Source organism: Anabrus simplex, chromosome 1 (assembly GCF_040414725.1).
Source record: "Anabrus simplex isolate iqAnaSimp1 chromosome 1, ASM4041472v1, whole genome shotgun sequence".
NCBI lineage: Eukaryota > Metazoa > Arthropoda > Insecta > Orthoptera > Tettigoniidae > Anabrus > Anabrus simplex.
The window spans coordinates 1029004049-1029023696 of NC_090265.1; the positions used below are offsets into that span (position 1 = coordinate 1029004049).

At 40.3% G+C, this 19648-nt stretch overlaps 1 protein-coding gene across 1 annotated transcript in view; it reads left to right on the forward strand.

The window, feature by feature from the left end:
- Window positions 1-19648, forward strand: part of hoip (NHP2-like protein 1 hoip) — a 45192-nt gene that overhangs the window by 1703 nt on the left and 23841 nt on the right. The window contains exon 3 of the mRNA XM_067149372.2: window positions 10185-10322. Coding sequence (XP_067005473.1) covers window positions 10185-10322 — 138 coding nt within the window. The remainder of the gene's footprint in view (window positions 1-10184; window positions 10323-19648) is intronic.

Genomic DNA, 19648 nt, shown 5'->3' on the forward strand with positions numbered 1-19648 from the left:
AACAAACAACAGTTGTTCCGCGCGCAGCTGAATGTAGCGAGTATTGGGCTGTGAGGGGTCAACTATTGATTCAGTCAGTGAACAATCGACAATGAATTGATATTGAAAGTGACGTATCTTATTGAAAATCAAATGCAGAGAAATAACGAGTAAAAGTACACAAGGAACTTATCATCATTCCTAACACTAGACCTCATAGAATGCGCTGCTATCGCCTCCAGCCAAGGCTGCTTCGCGGCTCTAACCTAACTCAAACCCCCCTTCACTCGTCCCTATATCACAAGTCTTGTACAGATCCTATCCTAATCGTCCGCACGGCAAGAACCATTCCAGACTAATGGTCTTGTCCAGGTCCTATCCTTACTGTCTGCTCGGCAAGAACCAGTCCAGACCAGTCGTGTTTCCACACGAAACGAGGCCTAGGGCCGCTTTGCGGCTTCTAACCTGGGGGCTTATGCCCCCGGACCCTCTTTGTTTGTCCTTATATCACTGGTCTTGTCCAGATCGTATCCTAACCGTCCACTTAGCAAGAACAAGTCCTAACCAATCGTGTAACAATAATCACCACCACCACCTAACAAAGCACCACTCACTCATTAGTTCCTCAGCACACAGGTTGGCAGTACTGAACACCGCTTGACAATATCCTTCCCGAGAAGGCTGCAAGCGTGTAAACAAACGGCCGTCGTTCCGCAGGTGTGAAAGTCTTGTCACGAGGGCTAAAGTAATGATGTTAGGCTACATATTCCGTTATACATTGAATTACTTCGTTTTAGTTTTATTAATCTTTTCTCGAAATTACGACATGCAAAACTTAACAAGACATAGGCCTAGTCCTAATTTGTGTAATTAGGCAGAGTTTACAAGGGGACAGCAAACTTGACAATACAGCAGGACAAGATGGTACGGCTTCCATTGACTCTTTGCGAAAGATAGGTTAGAGATCCAACATGGTGTAGCTTGGGCGATGTCACAGCGCGCTATGCAAGGCTGCCAATTTAGGAACTTCGGTTCTGCTGATGACACAACCAGGCTAGTACCATTGGGCTAGATTGTTAAGGTCTGGCTAGTGACAAGACCATTGGGTTGGATTGGTTAGATTTGGTTAGTGACACAACCATTGGGCTGGGGGCATATCAAGTTAGGGCTGCGAAGCAGCCAACAGACCTCTAGCATCCCCTGGAGTCCTGTTAAAACGTGATAAAGAGTAAGGTTACGGGCGCATGCTGTGGCAGTTCGAAACAGTACAGTTTTTTATATTCAACTAAGGTTGCAGTCTTGTCAGAGTGTGTGCAGGTCATGAAAGTCTTGAAAATGTCATGAATTTTGTTTTCAGGTCATGAAATTAGCAAACGAAGAACTTCACATATGTGAAGTTTACTAGTCTCTACAGTGAACAAACCATCAGTGCCATGCTTCTTTTCATCATTTCTCCTTATCCAGCTGGGTTGAGGTACTTCTCAAACTACCTCTCTCCTTCTACTCATCATCATCATCATCATTTCCCTTTAATCAGCTGTAGCCGGGTAGGGGCAAATATGGTTCCTCTCCATTTTCTTTCGGTCTTTCCACCACTCCTCTTCCAACACTGTGTCCCAGTCCAGGTTTCTTCCTATAATACTGCGTTGGATTGTGTCCGTCCATCTCAATCGTGGTCGACCATGGCCTCTCCTTCCTTGCATTTGTATTTCCATCACCTTTTTTGGCATTCTTTCATCACTCATTCGCTTTACGTGCCCAAACCATCTTAGTCGGCGCTTCTCAATTCTATCATTCATTTTTTCCACTCCAATTTCTTCCCGGATTTTCTCATTCCTTATTTTGTCTCTTCTACTCTTCTGTAACATACTCCTCAAGAACTTCATTTCGGCTGCCTGTATTCGACTCTCATCCTTCTTTGCCATTGTCCAAGTTTCTGCCCCATAAGTAGTTATGGGTACGTAATACATCTTGTACATAGTTTCCTTTGCTTCCAGCTTGAATCCTCTTACTAATTTCAGCATCCAGTCGGGCATTCTCCATTAATTCACTTCCCAGGTATTTAAATGTTTCCACTACTTCCAGGGGCTTGTCTGCAAGTCTAATTTGACCTTTCCCTTCTTTCTCCCCTCTAGTCATAACAAGGGTTTTACTCTTCTCTGCACTTATTTTCAACCCACATTCTTCTATTTTCCCATTCACCACATCCAACTGTTCTTGAACCTTCCTGTCATCTTCTCCCCAAATCACAATATCATCTGCAAATAACAGCATGTTCATTTCTCTTCCTCCATATTCTGCTTTTGCTGTTCTCATGATGTCATTCATTACTATGGTAAACAATATTGGTGATAGAACACTTCCCTGCCTCAGCCCACTAGTTATTTTGAACCAACTTGTCCTGCCAACTTGTGTTTGCACGCACCAGACTGTCCCAGACTTTAGTCCTGGGGACACTGTCATATGCCTTTTCAATGTTGATGAATGTCATCACAATATCATTCCCGTTCTCCCATTGCTTTTCTGTTAGCTGTCTCTTAATGAAAATGGGCTCTATTGTTGACCTTCCACTTCTGAAACCAAACTGATTTTCCAGTATCTGATTCTCAACCTTGAACCTTATCCTACTTTCCAGTATCCTCTCCATTATCTTAGCAACATGGGATATTATAGTAATTCCCCTGTAGTTCTTCAAAACTTTCTTATCGCCTTTCTTGAAAATTGGGATGATTATTCCTTTTTCCCAATCATCAGGGACCTCCTTTTTCTCCCAGACAATCCTGAGAACTCGATATGTCCATTAGGTATCAGCCCCATGTGGATTTTTATCAGTGTATACTGATTTCATCATTTTTATAATTTTAACTGTTAATTCCACCTTTAACATCGTAATATCATTTTCTGTTTTTGTGTCTTACTACTGTACCACTATTTTTCATCAGGAATTTGTCAAAATTCACATCTTTTCTTATCTCTTTTGACTGTGTTAGTAACTGTCAGCCTTCATCTTTCATCAGCTATGTGCACACACTTTTCTTGCTTCTTAAACACCCATATAGCATTGTTTTGCTCCACCTCTACATCCTCTTCTCTCTCTTGAGAAAATCTTCCACTTTTCCTCTTTTCTTCAGGGTAAAAACTGACACCTTGTCACAAGATGTTTGTAACATTATAAGTAACTAGAAATGATTGAAATCTTACTTGGAATGAGTATCAGAGGAGAGAGGTGTGCATTGCAATGTTAAAGAACCTACCATCCCATACAGCAAGTCTTTCTTCACATGGTACAGCTCAGCGAAAGGCGGTATTTTACTTTTATAACATAATGAAGAGCATTACTTGACATTTACCATTGCTGTAGTAGCAATTTTATTCCTATTGGACAATGTAAAGTGGTACGTAATGTCATTCTGTCAATTATGATGAGATTCAGTTACCACCCCCGGTACAATAAAAGCACACGTAAATGGAACTGGTGAAGGATAATAATTTCGTGTGGCTATTTCTAGCCGAGTGCAGCCCTTGTAAGGCAGACCCTCCGATGAGGGTGGGCGGCATCTGCCATGTGTAGGTAACTGTGTGTTATTGTGGTGGAGGATAGTGTTAGGTGTGGTGTGTGAGTTGCAGGGATGTTGGGGACAGCACAAACACCCAGCCCCCGGGCCAGTGGAATTAACCAATGAAGGTTAAAATCCCCGACCCGGCCGGGAATCGAACCCGGGACCCTCTGAACCGAAGGCCAGTACGCTGACCATTCAGCCAACGAGTCGGACTGGTGAAGGATGACCAATGGTCTTGTCTAGGCCCTACCCTAAACAGTCCAGACCAATAGTGTTTCCACAGGAAACTAGAGGCCTAAAGGTAATCGCCCACTACACCGCGCTGCGCAGCGCAGCCGAGAAGAAATTTCCGTGGTCTGCTTCTTGTGAAATGGAATGGCTTAATGCCCACTGCAGGGAGCCGCGCCGCGCGGAACAAGCTTGTGGAATTTCCGCGCCAGAAGCCTCCAGGTTTCTGGAACGGAACTTTTTCCTTTCGGCACGCTTGTATGGGCGAGGGTAGAAGGAAGGAATAACGGGAAGAATGTGGTTTCGTGCCATTTCGGCAGTCCTCGTGAGTCCTTGACTAGTGCCATCACGCTCGTACCTTCACACGGTTAGTGGTATTGTGCACTGTAAGCCTTTCTGTTATCTTGTCTGCGTTTCTGTTGTCTTCTGAGTTGTGCTTCCTCTTCTGTTCTGAGATCATCGTTCATTGTGGTAAGAAAAATTATTCATAACCAAACTGAGCTAGAATTCAACAAAATCAACATCGAACCGGATGTTTTCATGTGTTTTTTATTGTAAATTTAATTAGAATATAATTTAAAAATGTAAAGGTGTTACTTCGCCAACAAACTACTCAGTCACGTTTATTAAGTTAGGTAAAACAAATTTAAGGTTCTCATTTCCTTTTTTAATTCAAATTATTGAAGAAGGATTGGTGCCTTTGGTGAAGGAACATCCCCATCTGTACGATCTCTCTCATCCCAAGTACAACGATAATCTGGCAAAGGATAATTCATCGGATAAAATCAGCAAAGAAATGGGCCTTAGTCACAACATCCATTAAAATAAAAATTAAATTAAAAATTCAGCCTTTGGGGAAGTTTTATTTAGTTTCCCAACTAGTTAATTTTGTCCATCTACGCTCTTTCAAAAAACACTGAGTCAGTTATTTTATATTTTATTTACTCCAGAACCTGTATAGTCCTAAAATAATTTAGTACATTATCTTAGGATGGAAGTTTTCAGCAACTCTGTGATACTTTCATACTATTTAATCTGATGCAATTGTATTATCTGTTATCATCTTTAGCCCTAAAGTACCTTCGGGTAAAATAGGCTTTTGTGTATCGCACAACAAATAAATAAAAAAAACCTTTTGATACGCTACAATGAATTATCGGTAACTACTCTTACTGTAGCTATATTGTGTTACTCTATTTGTACGAGAATATATTAAATTAAAATATAACTGAAACAAATAACTTACCTGAAGCATACAGCAAGTCTTTCTTCACATGGTACAGCTCAGCAAAAGGCGGTATTTTCTCGCTCTACACACGGCTTAACTATTTTCAATAGTTCATAGAATTTTTCTTGGGACATACGAAAGTAGTGGGAAAATTTACTTCGGTCCTTTAGTAGATCAGGAAATAAATGGTGAAACTCTCCGTACGTTTCCGTTTTCTCATAAATGTTGTGGACCCAAACTTTTCTTTTGCGTTTTTCTTCTTCCTCATTTGCAAGTAGCGCAACCGCAAATAATAAGTCCTCCTCGGATCTGGAACTCATATTTCTGTGAGAGCTGCACTTCCCCAACTGGAGACACGGCGGCGCGGTGAGGTGTGCTGTATGGGCGAAGTCTCGGAAAATGGCCCGTGGAATGTTCCACAAGCTTGTTCCGCACGGCACGGCTCCATGCATTGGGCAGCTTCACGGCTCTAACCTTTGCTTGTCACCATATCACTGGTCTTGTCCAGACCCTATCCTAACTGTCTGCATGGCAAGAAACCTCTTCAGGCCCTACCCTAACCATCCGCACATTAAGAAAAATCTTTTATTTCACCTTTCCACTACTAGCCCCTTAGTTCCTATTAAAACAATAATCACCCTCACCAGCCCTTAGTTCCTAGGTAACCGGGTTAGTTGGCCGTGTGGTTAGGGGCGCGTAGCTGTGAGCTTGCATCCGGGATTAGTGGGTTCAAATCCAACTGTCGGCAGCCCTGAAGATGGTTGTCAGTGGTTTCCCATTTTCACACCAGGCTGTACCTTAATTAAGGCCACGGCCGTTTCCTTCCCATTCCTAGGACTTTCTTCTCCCATTGTCGCCATAAGACCTATCTGCGCCGGTGCGACGTAAAACAAGTAGAAAAAAAACTTGACTGTACTGCTGTTGCTTGTAGTGTTTCTTCTTTGCTGGTGAACTCGTTACGATTCTCGAACAAAACTAGTGGAACTGTATAGATTCAATAAATTATCATTTGCAATGAAGTTTACGAACAGGTGTAAAACAGCTAATCGGAAATGAAGTATATCGACAGCACTATCAATTGTGCGATCGAGTGATCTTCAGAAGTGCCAACCTAAACATAGACTACTGTAAAATCTATATCCGAATGGTAATAATAACAAATATAATCAAATTAATGTGCATTTTTGTTATATGCATATTAAGGGGAAGTATTGTGTTGGGTTCTACGATAAGCCAGCGCCAAATGTTAAAAAACGGAAGAAAGTGTCGAACGGGGAAATAAAAAATGTAAGGCTAAATTAACAGTAAAAAACCGTAAGAATACAGGAAAAACGTACAACCTGGCAACCCTACGTCGCACCGACACAGATAGGTCTGATGGCGATGACGGGATAGGAAAGGGCTAGGCGTGTGAAGGAAGTAGCCTTGACCTTAAGGTACAGCCCCAGCATTTGCCTGGTGTGAAAATGGGAAACCATGAAATACCATCTTCAGGGCTGCCGACAATAGGGTTTGAATCCACTGTCTCCTGGATGCAAGCTCACAGCTCATATGCCCAACTCGCCCGGTCGTACAGAGTGTAATAGACTGCCTGAATATTGGTGGGAAGTAGCTGGGGAGTTAGATAACTTTCTTCTTTATCGTGCTATTTCTCTGGTTCATGAATTTTATCATACTACTGGTATGTAACACACTGGTTCATCGTAGCATTCGAGCTATTCAGTCCCTACTCTGAGGTACTGATTGGAATGGGCAGTGTGCATATTTAACAAATAATGGCAGAGGAATGTTCACAGCTATCTGCGGCCTGGTCATTCTAGCTCTGGAACTTTGCACTGTTAGATCAGCACCGTAGTACTGTTTGTTAACCCTGGAATGGTATGATGCTTAAAACTTACATCATTGGTATGATGTCGTATTTTTTACGATCTTGAGAAAAAACACTTATTTTGGTAAAATGGAAATGAAAAATCAAAACTTATATAACATATTTTAATTTTACACACTTTTAAAAGATAAAAATACATTGAATATAAAAGAAAATTTTATTGAGGAACAATGTCAAGCATTGTCTAGTCGTCGACGTCACCTAGCAGTTAAGTCCGTCTGAAAAGTTGAAAAAAAAATTGAAATTAGTATATTTAATTTAAAAAAATAAATTGTATGTTTAAACAGAGGGCTAAATGATCAAAAAGTTTTGGTAATAGCTCAAAATAAATCTTACTTGCAATGATATGATGTCTTGATGATGCTGCAGTTGATTCAAGCGCTGCAGATTTTGCAGATATCACCGCGGTGCTCCGCGCAGAACGCAGTGTCGCACTTGCTGCAGTAGTTGGCTGTCATTCTTCGCTTTTCAGCTGGGCACAGTTTACAAGTTGTTCTCTTCTTATCCATCCTAGGAAGAGCTGGATCTGCTGCTTCTTTTCGGCCAAGAACACTGAAGACCATACTTCTTAGCTCCCTCGGAAGATTGATAGTCAAGCGCTGTTCTAGCCATGGAAAAACCAACTGTTGATACAACTGATTCAAATAAGCTGATCTTGTCATGGTTTGTTCTTTTCTAGAACTCAAGACCCTGTTCAAAATAATAAGTGAGTTAACTCCTCCGATGTCGATCAAGTCATAAAAAATTCAGAGTGGCCATCTTTTTGTTTTCCTTGCACTAGATCTGACTGAAACCATTTGGTCAAGAGTATCTACTCCTCCTTTGGTCTGGTTGTAATGGTCAATCATAACTGCTTTGCCATCTTGATTCACTCCCTTGTCTTGGTGCATTGTGGAAATAAGGCAAACTACCTTGTTCTTCTTAGCCTTGTGCGATAGAAGTGTTGTAGTTTTGCTGAACAGGTATTTTGCATCACCAATGTCCCTGTTCTTCGTTGATCTCATACTCAAAGGTATTTCTGGTTTGTTTAGGCGGATCGTTCCTAAAAGTGTCAGCTTGTAAGGAGCCTTGAGCAATTCATCAGCCAACGGAACGGTTGTGAACCAGTTATCCATTGTTATGTTGCGGTTCGATCCATGAAATGGAGCCGTTAACTTTTTCACATAGTAGTGGGAAAGAGGGCCTTCGACAGTTGTGTTTTGTTTCCCTAAGTATGGCTCAGCAACTAACATATACTTAGAACCAGCATCACAAACCATAACAATTTTTAGCCCATATTTAGCTGGCTTTTTAGGCATATACATTTTGAATGGACATCTGCCTCTAAATGCAAGCAGCTGTTCATCAATGGTGAGATACGGGCCAGCCTCGTAGTTGTCTATGCATGATTTCATGAAAGCTTCCCAAAGGTCCCTTATAGGTGCGAAGCGATCCGTCGCTACTCTCTCAGCTCGGGTAGTTTTGTCATCGAATCTGAGACAATCTAATAAAAACTGGAATCGCTTTTCACTAAAGCAAACTCTGTAAACATTACCACTTACAGAAGGATCAAACATTATTGCTGTATTTAGGCTATTGTCCTTGTGGAGAGCAGAGAATATTAGAATTCCCAAGAGTGCCTTTATCTCTGTGGGAGAGGTTTGACTGTTTGAAAACTGGATTGTTTTGTAGTTGGCTTGCTTTCTCACTATTTCTTCATTTGTATGAGTAACGATTGAGTTCACCATAGTGTCAGTAAAGAACAACTGAAACACATCTAAAGGGGTTAGAACATCCTTACAGCTGCCTTTAGGCCGTTGTCGGATATTCACAATATTTCTAGGGGTATTTCTTGTACTTACGGTTGGAGGATTTTCAGTCCAGGAATAACCGTTTTTTTCCTTTGATTACTTTTGTCGTTCGTTGTGGAGTCGAGCTTGCAGATCCTGAAGAACCAATAATAATAGTAGTAGTAGCAGCAGCAGCAGCAGTATTACTACTATCAGGTCTTGATTCATCAGATAGAGTTGTAACCGATTTTGTCCCACAACTACCAGAGGGACGAGGGGTGTCAGGAACTTGTGTAGTAGTGCTGTGTGGGCCAACCACTCCTGATGTGTACATTGAATTCTTTTCATTTGATGAATGACCACAACGTTTTCTCTTCAATTGTTCACGAAATTCATCATCTGAGGATTCATCTGAGGTTGAAGGTATATAGTCGTCACTCCCAGAGTATGCTAAAATGTTATTTTCTGACTCACTTCCGCTATCTCCTTCATCTTCATCGGTATCAAAACTATCATCATTTAAAAGTTTGTCAATCTCCGATGGTGACAAAGCCATTTATAAAAAAACTAGTAGTCTAAAAACAGCGTAAAACTCGACAAAAACAAATAAAAAGATATACTTAATATAGCCTATGGTACTAATTTTCAACACACTAAGTCAACAACAACAACGACGAATATTTGATCTAACAATTAAACTTAAATTGAAACACAACACTATGCAAAATAGTTACACCATCGGTATGATATCGTAACATTCACGAACTGACGCCAAAAGCTCTAAAACAAGAGCTTCCAGCACGACGGTTGCACGTGCACTGACCTTGTGAGTTAAGTGGGGAAAGACATTGGGAGGGCCGGAAAAGTCCGCGCAGAAACCTGTTCTATGCAATCAAATTTGTGTTACGTTTCGTAAAAATTACGACATCATACCATTCCAGGGTTAAAGGTGAGAAAATGTGCAGTTTCTCATTTGATTGAGTATTTTATATGATAGCATTGCTCTTAATTGCTACTTTCCTACTGATGTTTTTGTAATAACCTATGTTGACTTCAGTTAGGAAAACCACAAAGTCATTCTTTCTGAAAATCCCATAGGGAAGCACGGGTACATGAGATAGTTATAAAATATGATGAAGCAAATTGGTTGTTTCATTTAATTTGATGTTGTTTCTTTGACATACAGTATTTTAAAGTGCAAAAATCTCACTTCAGTTCATTTAGTGATGTGGTAACGCTGTGCTGACTGTGAAAATATGATGTAGTGACTAAAGTAGGATATAGCAGCAAACTGAGATGATTTCCTCTGAAGTACTCAATTTTATTGTAGTGAAGGTGAAAAATCAGCTCTCAACTAAGGCTGAATGTCACAGCATAAGAGTTAAAGATGTATTCTTTTAGTTATCACTGTTTTTGTAACATGATAATCATGGTATGGATCGAATCAGTTGTAGCTTATTTATGCTTATCTATTGAAGGAAACTTTAGTTCAAGACTTTATTTTAAGTATGTATGTATGTGGTTTGTTACAGCTACAAAAACGTTGAACCGGGGCTTGGCGGAATTTATTGTGATGGCTGCTGATGCTGAACCATTAGAGATATTACTTCATTTGCCATTGTTGTGTGAAGACAAGAATGTTCCTTATGTCTTTGTGCGGTCCAGACAAGGTATGAATTTTCATGGTGATAAACTCTGGAATCTGATTTAATTATACATGTCTTTTGTTTGTAGGTTTATGTTCGGAGCATAAATTGTTAAATGTAGGTTTTGCTCAGGTATCTTAAAATAATAAAAGGAAGAGAGAGAGAGAGAGAGAGAGAGAGTGTGTGCGTGTGCGCGCGCACACATGATAACCCAGCCAAATCTATGGCACACAGAGATCTGAAATTTTTAACATAGGTAGGTGGAAGGGGATCCAGATTTTTCATTTTTGTCTTTGTTGGGGCGTTATGAACGAAAAACCAACAGAAAATTTTTACAAGAGAAACAAGTTAATTTATGACATGTTAATGAAAATTAAATTTACCTTATCCCTCAGGTCGGATTCCCCCTCGCAGTAAGAGCTCGGAACAGACACGTCCACCTCCATGGAAGACCAAGATGACAATCAAAGCACTAACATTGCTTCTTAAGGCTAGTACACACCTAGCGACAAAGTCGCAGGACATTGCATGGGGACAGTTGCGAGACACTGTCCCTAGACTGTTGTGATAACAATGTCCCGCGTCCACATCTATAGAGCGAGTTGCACCACAGGAATCGGTGCGAAATGGCGCAAGAAATTGCTTTATGTGCTTTTAATGTTGTGAATCTTTTTCTCCATCTTGTGAATGGACATAGTGAACCTTTTAGCCAGAGACTCCTTTGCTTCCCTCTATTTGTCTTTTTCTTTTTTTATACTTGGTAGACATAACATCCCAAAGACAAGGGAGGGTGTGTAAATCCTCAATGATTTTTAGAGTAGTTTCCATCGCAAAACAACAGAACACGAAACACAACACCAACACGTGGCGGCTATCTGCACACTGACTTTGTCTCGCAACACGTCCAGACTGCATCATGTTGCGCAAAATTTGTATCATGTATCCCATTTCGAATGGGAGACCTGCGACATGCAACTTTTGCATCGCGACAGTCCCAAAAACGGAAAAAATTTTGCAGGACATCCCTGGGATTTGTCGCGATACATGTGTTCCGCAACTTTGACGCCTGGTGTGTACTAGCCTTTAGGATATCGCACACACATCCACCCGTTTGCCCATATCACCCTTCCAAAACAAGGTAAGTAACCAACCAATCACATGCAGAATTTTAACGAGCAGCCTTCGCATCTTCTTCCATTAGGGTGGAATATTTCCCTCAGTCTCTGACATTTGCCAGAACACCTGAAACGACGTTTCATTCTGGCATCATACCCAGAAGTTTGCCAGAACACAGTAAACAAGGATTCTCTCGGGCGTCAGCGAGACGTGAGAATGACATAGCTAGGTCTGCTATAGGATGTCACCTCTCTGCTTTACTGAGCCGAACAAAGATTCGGTTTCTTTGGGTACTGTTAATAATAATAATAATAGTAATAAACTGTAAAATAAAACAAGGATTCCCCCCTTTACACATGCAACTCCAAAGATAATTTTATATGCATTTTATAAATGTGAACAGTACATACGATAGGTAAAGTCAAGGAGACATTTTAAGTCATTGCGTTGGAAGCCGTTTTCAGTCCCTGACATGAGATACCATGTTCAGTCCGTGATAATCTGGAAGTGTTTGTGTGTATATGTGCAATGCCCAGCCAGATCTACAGCACAAAGATTACTTATTTATTTCTTAATTTATTATGTTTTTGTAGGTGGCAAAGTTGGGATCTCTGCCCTCTCTTACAGTTAACCTCTGTAGTAATACATCAATGAGAGCAGAGCTTAGAGCAGGGGTCTTTAAATGGCGGACTTCGGTCCGTGTGTTTTTTTTTTTTGTTTTTTTTTTTACCAGACCTGCACAGTTTATACGATATCAGGAGAAAGAAAGAGAACATATTATGATTAAGAAAGTAAAAATATGACTAACAGCACTTGCTCCATAGATAGCAGTATCCTGAACAGGTTTTGCTTTTTCCTCCAAAGATGGCAGTGAATGTTTACTTGGATTTTCTCTATGCTGAAAGTCAACTCAAGAGCTGAGGAAAAGTATCCTTCCGCGTGGGAGCACATCCCCTGTTTTCTCTTTTCGTTTTGGTTTTCCTTCTCTGCCACAACCGGCTTATTATGAATGTCGAGCCTCTGACAAATACTTCATTCTCAAATAGAGTAGCATTGAAAGAAATTACTTCTTTTCACATCGTTGTACTTTGATTACGTACAGTATCTATTTATTTCTGTATTGATCATGTAAAGCGTACAGAATACTGACGAATACCGAGGCAAGAGAAGCAATGTTTATTTTTATTTCGTAATGCAATTTGTGCGTGGCACATGGGGACTTACAACGAAAAGTATGATGACATAAATATGAGATTCTGCTCGTGTGCAACGACTGTCGGTGGCAGTTACTCACAGTTCAACAAGCTGAAAACCCATCTGTGAGTAGGATTGCAAAATACAGTGTTTCCAAGAGTGTTGTAAATATTGTAGCTTTGTCATTCGGAAGGTTAAAAACTAACTCATGGTCCCCTCGTGGCAACATTTCTGCAGGTAGAGGGCAGTTACGAATATAAAGTACAAATTTTTAATTTTTATTATGATTGTTATTTAGAGTATACTAAGGGTCCTATACCCATACTGTGTTAAGGCTCTTCCTGTTTTACTTATGGCGAGTGCGTAATTTGAACTGAGCTGACACATAGGCCTATTGATGAACTGCCAAACAAACAAACAAACAAACGTTTTCTGTCACATAAAGCTGGCATGCATAATAGTTGAGTTAGGTTTTGTTTCATTTTCCTTATCGCCTTGGATTACTTGTTTACATAATTCAGACACTTTCTTAAATCAAAAACTAAAGTTTTGGTGACTTTAGGGAGACGTGTCCCGTATAAACACTGTACGTCAAAACGCCGGTTAGCTGCAAGTGTTTTTTTCACCACGTCTTCTACAGTCCACAGCTGATTCTCATATCTTAGGCTACTGTAAACATTCAGAACAATTTGTTCAGACTTCCTGCTTTATTTCCCTCCCACTTTTATTAGCTTTAAAGTATATCACAGATGACTCAAGCATCACGGCATCACCCACATGATGGTCACAGCTGACAGCCATTATGAATACTGAGCATGCTGTTGCAGCCAGTGTTGCCAACAGTTTTCTTGGATCAATCTTCAACGTCGTAAAAAGTATGCGAACTAAACAACAATGGAATGAACTCGAACAAAGCTTAGTAAGCACACAATGCAATAACATATCAAGCTCATGTTAAATAATTATATATTTGGCTACAAATACTACCGAGAACAATAACTGTTCCCAGCCATCTGCATTTGAAAGATACGAGTTGGTAACAAACCCGAATGACATACAACTTGTGAAATATTTTCCATATTTTTACAGGGCATACATTTTTAATTGGTCAGGTTAGTTCACCAGAATATTTAACAAAACTGAGGGAAGCTCCTGATTTCAGAAACAAGCAACAAACCTAGGAAGTAATTACCATTGCGGAAGCCTCTTCACTGACCAGAAGTCTGGCTAACATCAAAGTGACTGCTTAGGTCTTGAGTTGACTCTCGGTATAGTCTGCAACATCTTCCCTGTTTGTTGGTTGTTAATGTTATTTTTTAACCCTTCAAGCCGGTATTAAAAGTTGGCCAAGTTTTACCCTACAGCGGTAATAAATTTTAGAAAAACATGACAATTTCACATGCTGTCACAAACATTGCTGTTACTTCTAAACGAAATGTCTGATTTTGTTCAAAATAAGTGGATACGCAGTTCATATCATGCAGACGGTGTATCTACAGACGGAAAGGTGGCATGCAAAGTAATGAAATGCCTAATTACCTTCTTGTTGGAATGAAATCCGAATCAAAAGGTGTCCATGACTACTTGGGTGAGCATTCACTTACTATCATTATGTACCTCACATGCAATTCCCTGCTGTGTGTAATCATCATCACTAACACTTTCATTATCACTTGGATTGTTTTCATAACTACTTTCACCTAATATGCGTTTGAGAGCTGCATTAGATAAATACTTACCATGCGAGGATGCCGCCATGTTGTTTACAACGATCGACGTTGATGGAACAAATTCTTTTTATGCCAACATAATTCCGCATTACTATAGAAGATACTCCCCTGCATAGAATTATACCCTGCACTGCGAGCCATGCTAAAAGTTCACATTTGATAACCAACAGATGGCACGCAGATGTATGTCTAAATCATCGCTAGCCTAGCCCGTACAGGTATACGTCTAACTGCTCCTAGCTTATGTTTTGTAGGTCCGTACACATACCCTTCGAACAGGCTTGAGAGGTTAATTTGTTTGCAGAGCGAGCGACATCTAACTCATTTCTCTTTACTCAAGAGTTGAAGTAAGAAATAATTCATTTTCCCAAACTTCCTGTGGTATCTTGTAATGAAAGTTAGTTGCTCAGACTTTTGTTTGTTTTATCAGCTGGAGAGGGAATTTGATGAACAATTCGTGCAGTTCAGCAAATTTGAAGACTTTTTCAGGCAGTGGAAAAGTCTCCTCTCCATCGATTCTCGAAGAGAATGATGTACCATAGCAAATGAATTTTGGAACTTCAATATTGGCAGAATTACATATGGAAATGCTGCAGATGATTGAAGAAAGGGCAGGGAAAGTTGATGTGACGTTTTGGCTCTCTTGGTAGAGATTCTTTCCTTAACATGCGCAAGTTTATATGTTGACAAGGTTTGGGACAACATATCTGTTGAAAATATACACTATGTGATCAAAAGTATCCGGACACCCACAAAAAAATACGTTTGTTATCTTAGGTGCATTGTGCTGCCACCTACTGCCAGGTATTCCATATCAGCGATCTCAGTAGTCATTAGACATCGTGAGAGCAGAATGGGGCCCTCCGCGGAACTCACGGACTTCGAACGTGGTCAGGTGATTGGGTGTCACTTGTGTCAGAAGTCTGCACGCTAGATTTCCACACTCCTAAACTAAACATCCCTAGGTCTACTGTTTCTGATTAATAGTGAAGTGGAAACGTGAAGGGATACGTACAGCACGAAAGCGCACAGGCCGACCTCGTTTATTGGCTGACAGTTGAAGAGGGTCGTCAAGTGTAATAGGCAGGCATCTATCCAGACCATCACATAGGATTTCCAAACTGCATCAGTATCCACTCCAAGTACTATGACAGTTCAGCGGGAGGTGAGAAAACTTGGATTTCATGGTCGAGCGGCTGCCCATAAGCCACACATCACGCAGGTCAATGCCAAACAACGCCTCGCCTGGTGTAAGGCCGGCCACAAAATGAGACGCAGGTCCGTGAGGTGACGCAGGGTGACTCACGGTGAGTTTCTGCGAACCACAGAACTGACTGGACCCACACATGTTACGGCGCAGGGTGACGTGACGCAGTTGCTGCGCGTGGTGATCCTGCGGACCACAGTCCCTCTTTCGCAGTTTCCTGCAAGACTCGTGGTGATTTTGGTTGTTCATAAACCATTTTAGTGACTCAGGAATTCTTTTTGAAATATCATATTAAATTTATTTTTTGTCTAAACCACCATAAACTATATACTTTGTTTTGAGGAAGAATTAGTGTACAATATAAAGCAACAGAATACCAATTTATTGCAGTTAAATGTTTTATCTATTGATGAATGCAAAAATAATTGTTTTGAAAAGGGAAATTCCAAAAATAAACTCATGTGACAAATACAAATTATTTGTAATGGCTAAATTGAGATACAGTGGAACCTCGATTATCCGTTCCTGGAAAATACATTTTCCCGGAATATGCATTCAAATTACGTGGTCCCGCAAGCATCGTAATTAAATCACGTTGTAATAGTCCCGCATTATCCGTTCCTCGAAGAAACGATTTCCCGGATCAACCGTCCAGAAATTCCAGTCCCATCAACGCTAAATCCTCGATCAATCGTTTTTTAATAAACTGTATCTCACAAAAGGACGGCTATGGCATATTTATGGATCTGCGATAATTAAAGCAAGTACTGTACCGGTACTGGAAAAGCGATCGGCGGTGAACTTGCATAAGGACCATCTTAGCATCGCATTCGGGTGGTATTGTTTAGAGAATCTCGGAAAATCATAAAGCAGAGAGTGGCGACAACAATTGCAAGGAGACACAGCGCATTTCGACAGCTCTGCTTGAAGACGAAACGAGTTTCGTCAAATGTTCGCACTTATAAAACGTCCATATTACGTCCAGGGTTAGATGTTTATATTTTTACTTTTTTCGATCGTACTGCCGTAGAGGTTTTTGGCACTTTGCTCAGGGCACTGCAGAGTAACTGGGCTTTCAGGCAGGAATCGAAACTGCTTCTTAACACAAATTCAGTATTTTTGATATTATCGTACATGATTATGTTAGCGAGACCAAAACACATGTTGCACCTAAATGTAATTTTAAAAAAAGAAAGCCATGGGAGGTCTTGGAATTGCCTATTACTGTTTAGGTCCTAATGTAAGAATGGGAATTTTACGTTTTCGTGTTAAAATACCAAAAACCGCAGTCGTTTTATTTGCGCACGTTACATTTTAAATGGTTGGTATAATTTCAAACTCGCACTGACATGTGCAGCGAGCGCGCTTTCCAGATGACCTCAAGTTCACAAATAACCGTAACTTCTGAAGTTTTGATATTTCTTTTATCTTTCCAATTTGATTGGATTTGTGACGCGCAGAATTGAATATAATGCATTCGAGAACTTTTAAGAATCGATACTTATATTCGAAACCATGTTTTCGAGTTCAACATAACCTTTAAAAGTCGACGTAGGCCTAATTTGCGCCAAATACAGTAGAGACAATACACGACACTGAGCGAGATATCGAGGGACAGCTATTGGAGCACACTCTAGCGGATAGACCTGAACGGTACTGATTCTGTCATAAGAGCACGTGTATTTTTGTGTGAAGTTTTTGGTGTTATTTATGCGTTTTCAGTGAGTTGACATAATTAAATAGTAGCGTGTGCCATTCCTTGATATCTCCTCTTAACATGAGGGGAAAGGTATGTGCTGTGTTTGGCTGCAGTAATTACGAAGTAGAGAAAATTGCGCGGTCGTTCTTCAGGTTCCCTCGTGACAAGAACATGTAAGTAATATTGTGTTTGCATATATATTCTTCCAGTGACAGATTTTTTTATAGTACTTCATAATCTTCTGACCTGCTCGACCCATGTTTTAACGGGCTTAAAATATAATACGCATATTTTATTGTATAGTGCAGCAGTTAACCTTCAATACCAATGTGTTGTTGTAGATGTGATCTGTGGGTTTTGAAATGTCACAGAAGCGATTTGGATAAAGTGTACAAGAAAGAAGGGACGTTACGCTTGTATAAAAATTATAAGATCTGTTCAGATCATTTCCAGGCCAGCGACTTTAAAAATCCTCGACTGTACAGCCAAGGGTATGTTACATTTTTACTCTAATTGTACGTAAATATTCCTCAAAGCATCACTATCGACAACATTTTCAAACTTTTCTTTCTGTTATCCCTCTTCTCAGATTAAAGCCGGGATTTTATAGATTTTCTTTTCATGTTAAGAGGAAAATTGTCCAGCTATTAAATGTTAATTCATTGCATCATATGTGTAAGGAATGTGCCGATATTTTTATTGACAAATGTCTTAATATGATGATACATTGTTTTTAAATGAGGAAAAAAGACAAATCCAACCGTAAGATTTCAGGCAGGTATGCTAAAGCTAAAAAAGTAATGAATAAATGAAAGATCAAGCCATTTTACAGCAGTCCATTTCACGCCTTGTTTATATGTCTAATTTCAGTTTTTGAATAATAACCTTTTAAATAATTCTTCATTCATTTATCCAGAATTGCTTTAGCAACTTCGAAGTTAATATCTCAATACCACTTTCTTTCTAGACGTAATTTATTTATCCATTTCCGTATATACATTTCCATTGATGTTTGAATTTAGTGCGATTTGTTCAGGTCAAGTCACTAGGAGCGCCACCGTCGAATTGTCTCCCATTTTAGCAAGGCGAAATCCGTAAGTGTCGTGTATTGTCTCTACTGTATTTGTTTGCGCGGTACGAGATTTCCAGAAACTGACTACGAACAGTATACCGGAGATCAGGTCAAAAATTAGATGTATGGCTTTTCCGGCGTTTGCTCTATTAACCAGCGTTTCGTCTTAGGTCTGACACTAGACTCTTCAGAGTGGGATGTGTCAGACCTTACCCACTGACGCTGGGGTGTATGCAGGAGAACTTATCAGAAGCTTATTTATGAAAGATTAAGAAATGAACGGATTTCACATTCATTTTGGGTGCTTTCGTATATAATGTGCTTTATTTTATTAGATGAGAGAATTGAAAACTACTTGTGGTCGATTGTCGTTTGGCTTGGCGTTATTAGATTTTTCGAAGAGTTTGGCTAGCCTAATCAAAGTCGCTGAACTGAAAGAAGTTTTCACGGGAAACTGACGAAGATTCCCCTGTAAAACTGAATATAAAGTATCGAGATTTTGAACTCGCGTACCGGTAATTAATGCGGTTTCGTGGTCTAACATGCCCGCCTCTCATCCAGAGGCCCGGGTTCGATTGCGACCAGGTCAGACAATTTTACCTGGATATAAGTCTGGTTCCAGGTCCACTCAGCCTACGTGATTACCTTTAATTGTGAAGCTATCTAATGGTGAGATGGCGACCCCGATCTACAGAGCCAGGAATATCGGCCGAGAGGATTCATCGCACTGACCATGCGCACCTCGTAATCTGGAGTCCTTCGGGCTGAGCAGCGGTCGCTTGGCAGGCAAAGTCCCACTGCGGCTGTAGTTTGGTTTGGTTTAGGAGTTTTGTAAGATTATAATTATACATATTTCATTTTTGTGATGTTTAGCCAAATTGTTGATGGTTTTCATTCATTCCCGGATTTTCCGTTTTCCCGTATTGTACATTTTATTTTCATGGTCCCTCGAAAAACGGAGAATCGAGGTTTCACTGTACACAAATTGAAAACAACTTATTTCCATACACAAAAAGTGCGTTTTAGTGAGAAAAATAAGTAACAAATAATGTGACGAAGTCGTGACGAGGGGATATGAGAGAAGTAATTATGAGTATTAATTTTTTTCTTTTTACAAGTTCCTTTACGTCGCACCGACACAGATAGTTCATAAACTGCGTACTGAAACTGTGATCCAACTTGCGACGATTGTCGCCGTGACTCCCTCTGCCATGAAAAATTCGACGTGCCAGCGTGGTAGTGCCAACAGTAAAATTCGGATGTGGTGGTGTTATGGTGTGGTCGTGCTTTTCATGGAGGGGGCTTGCACCCCTTGTTGTTTTGTCGACACTA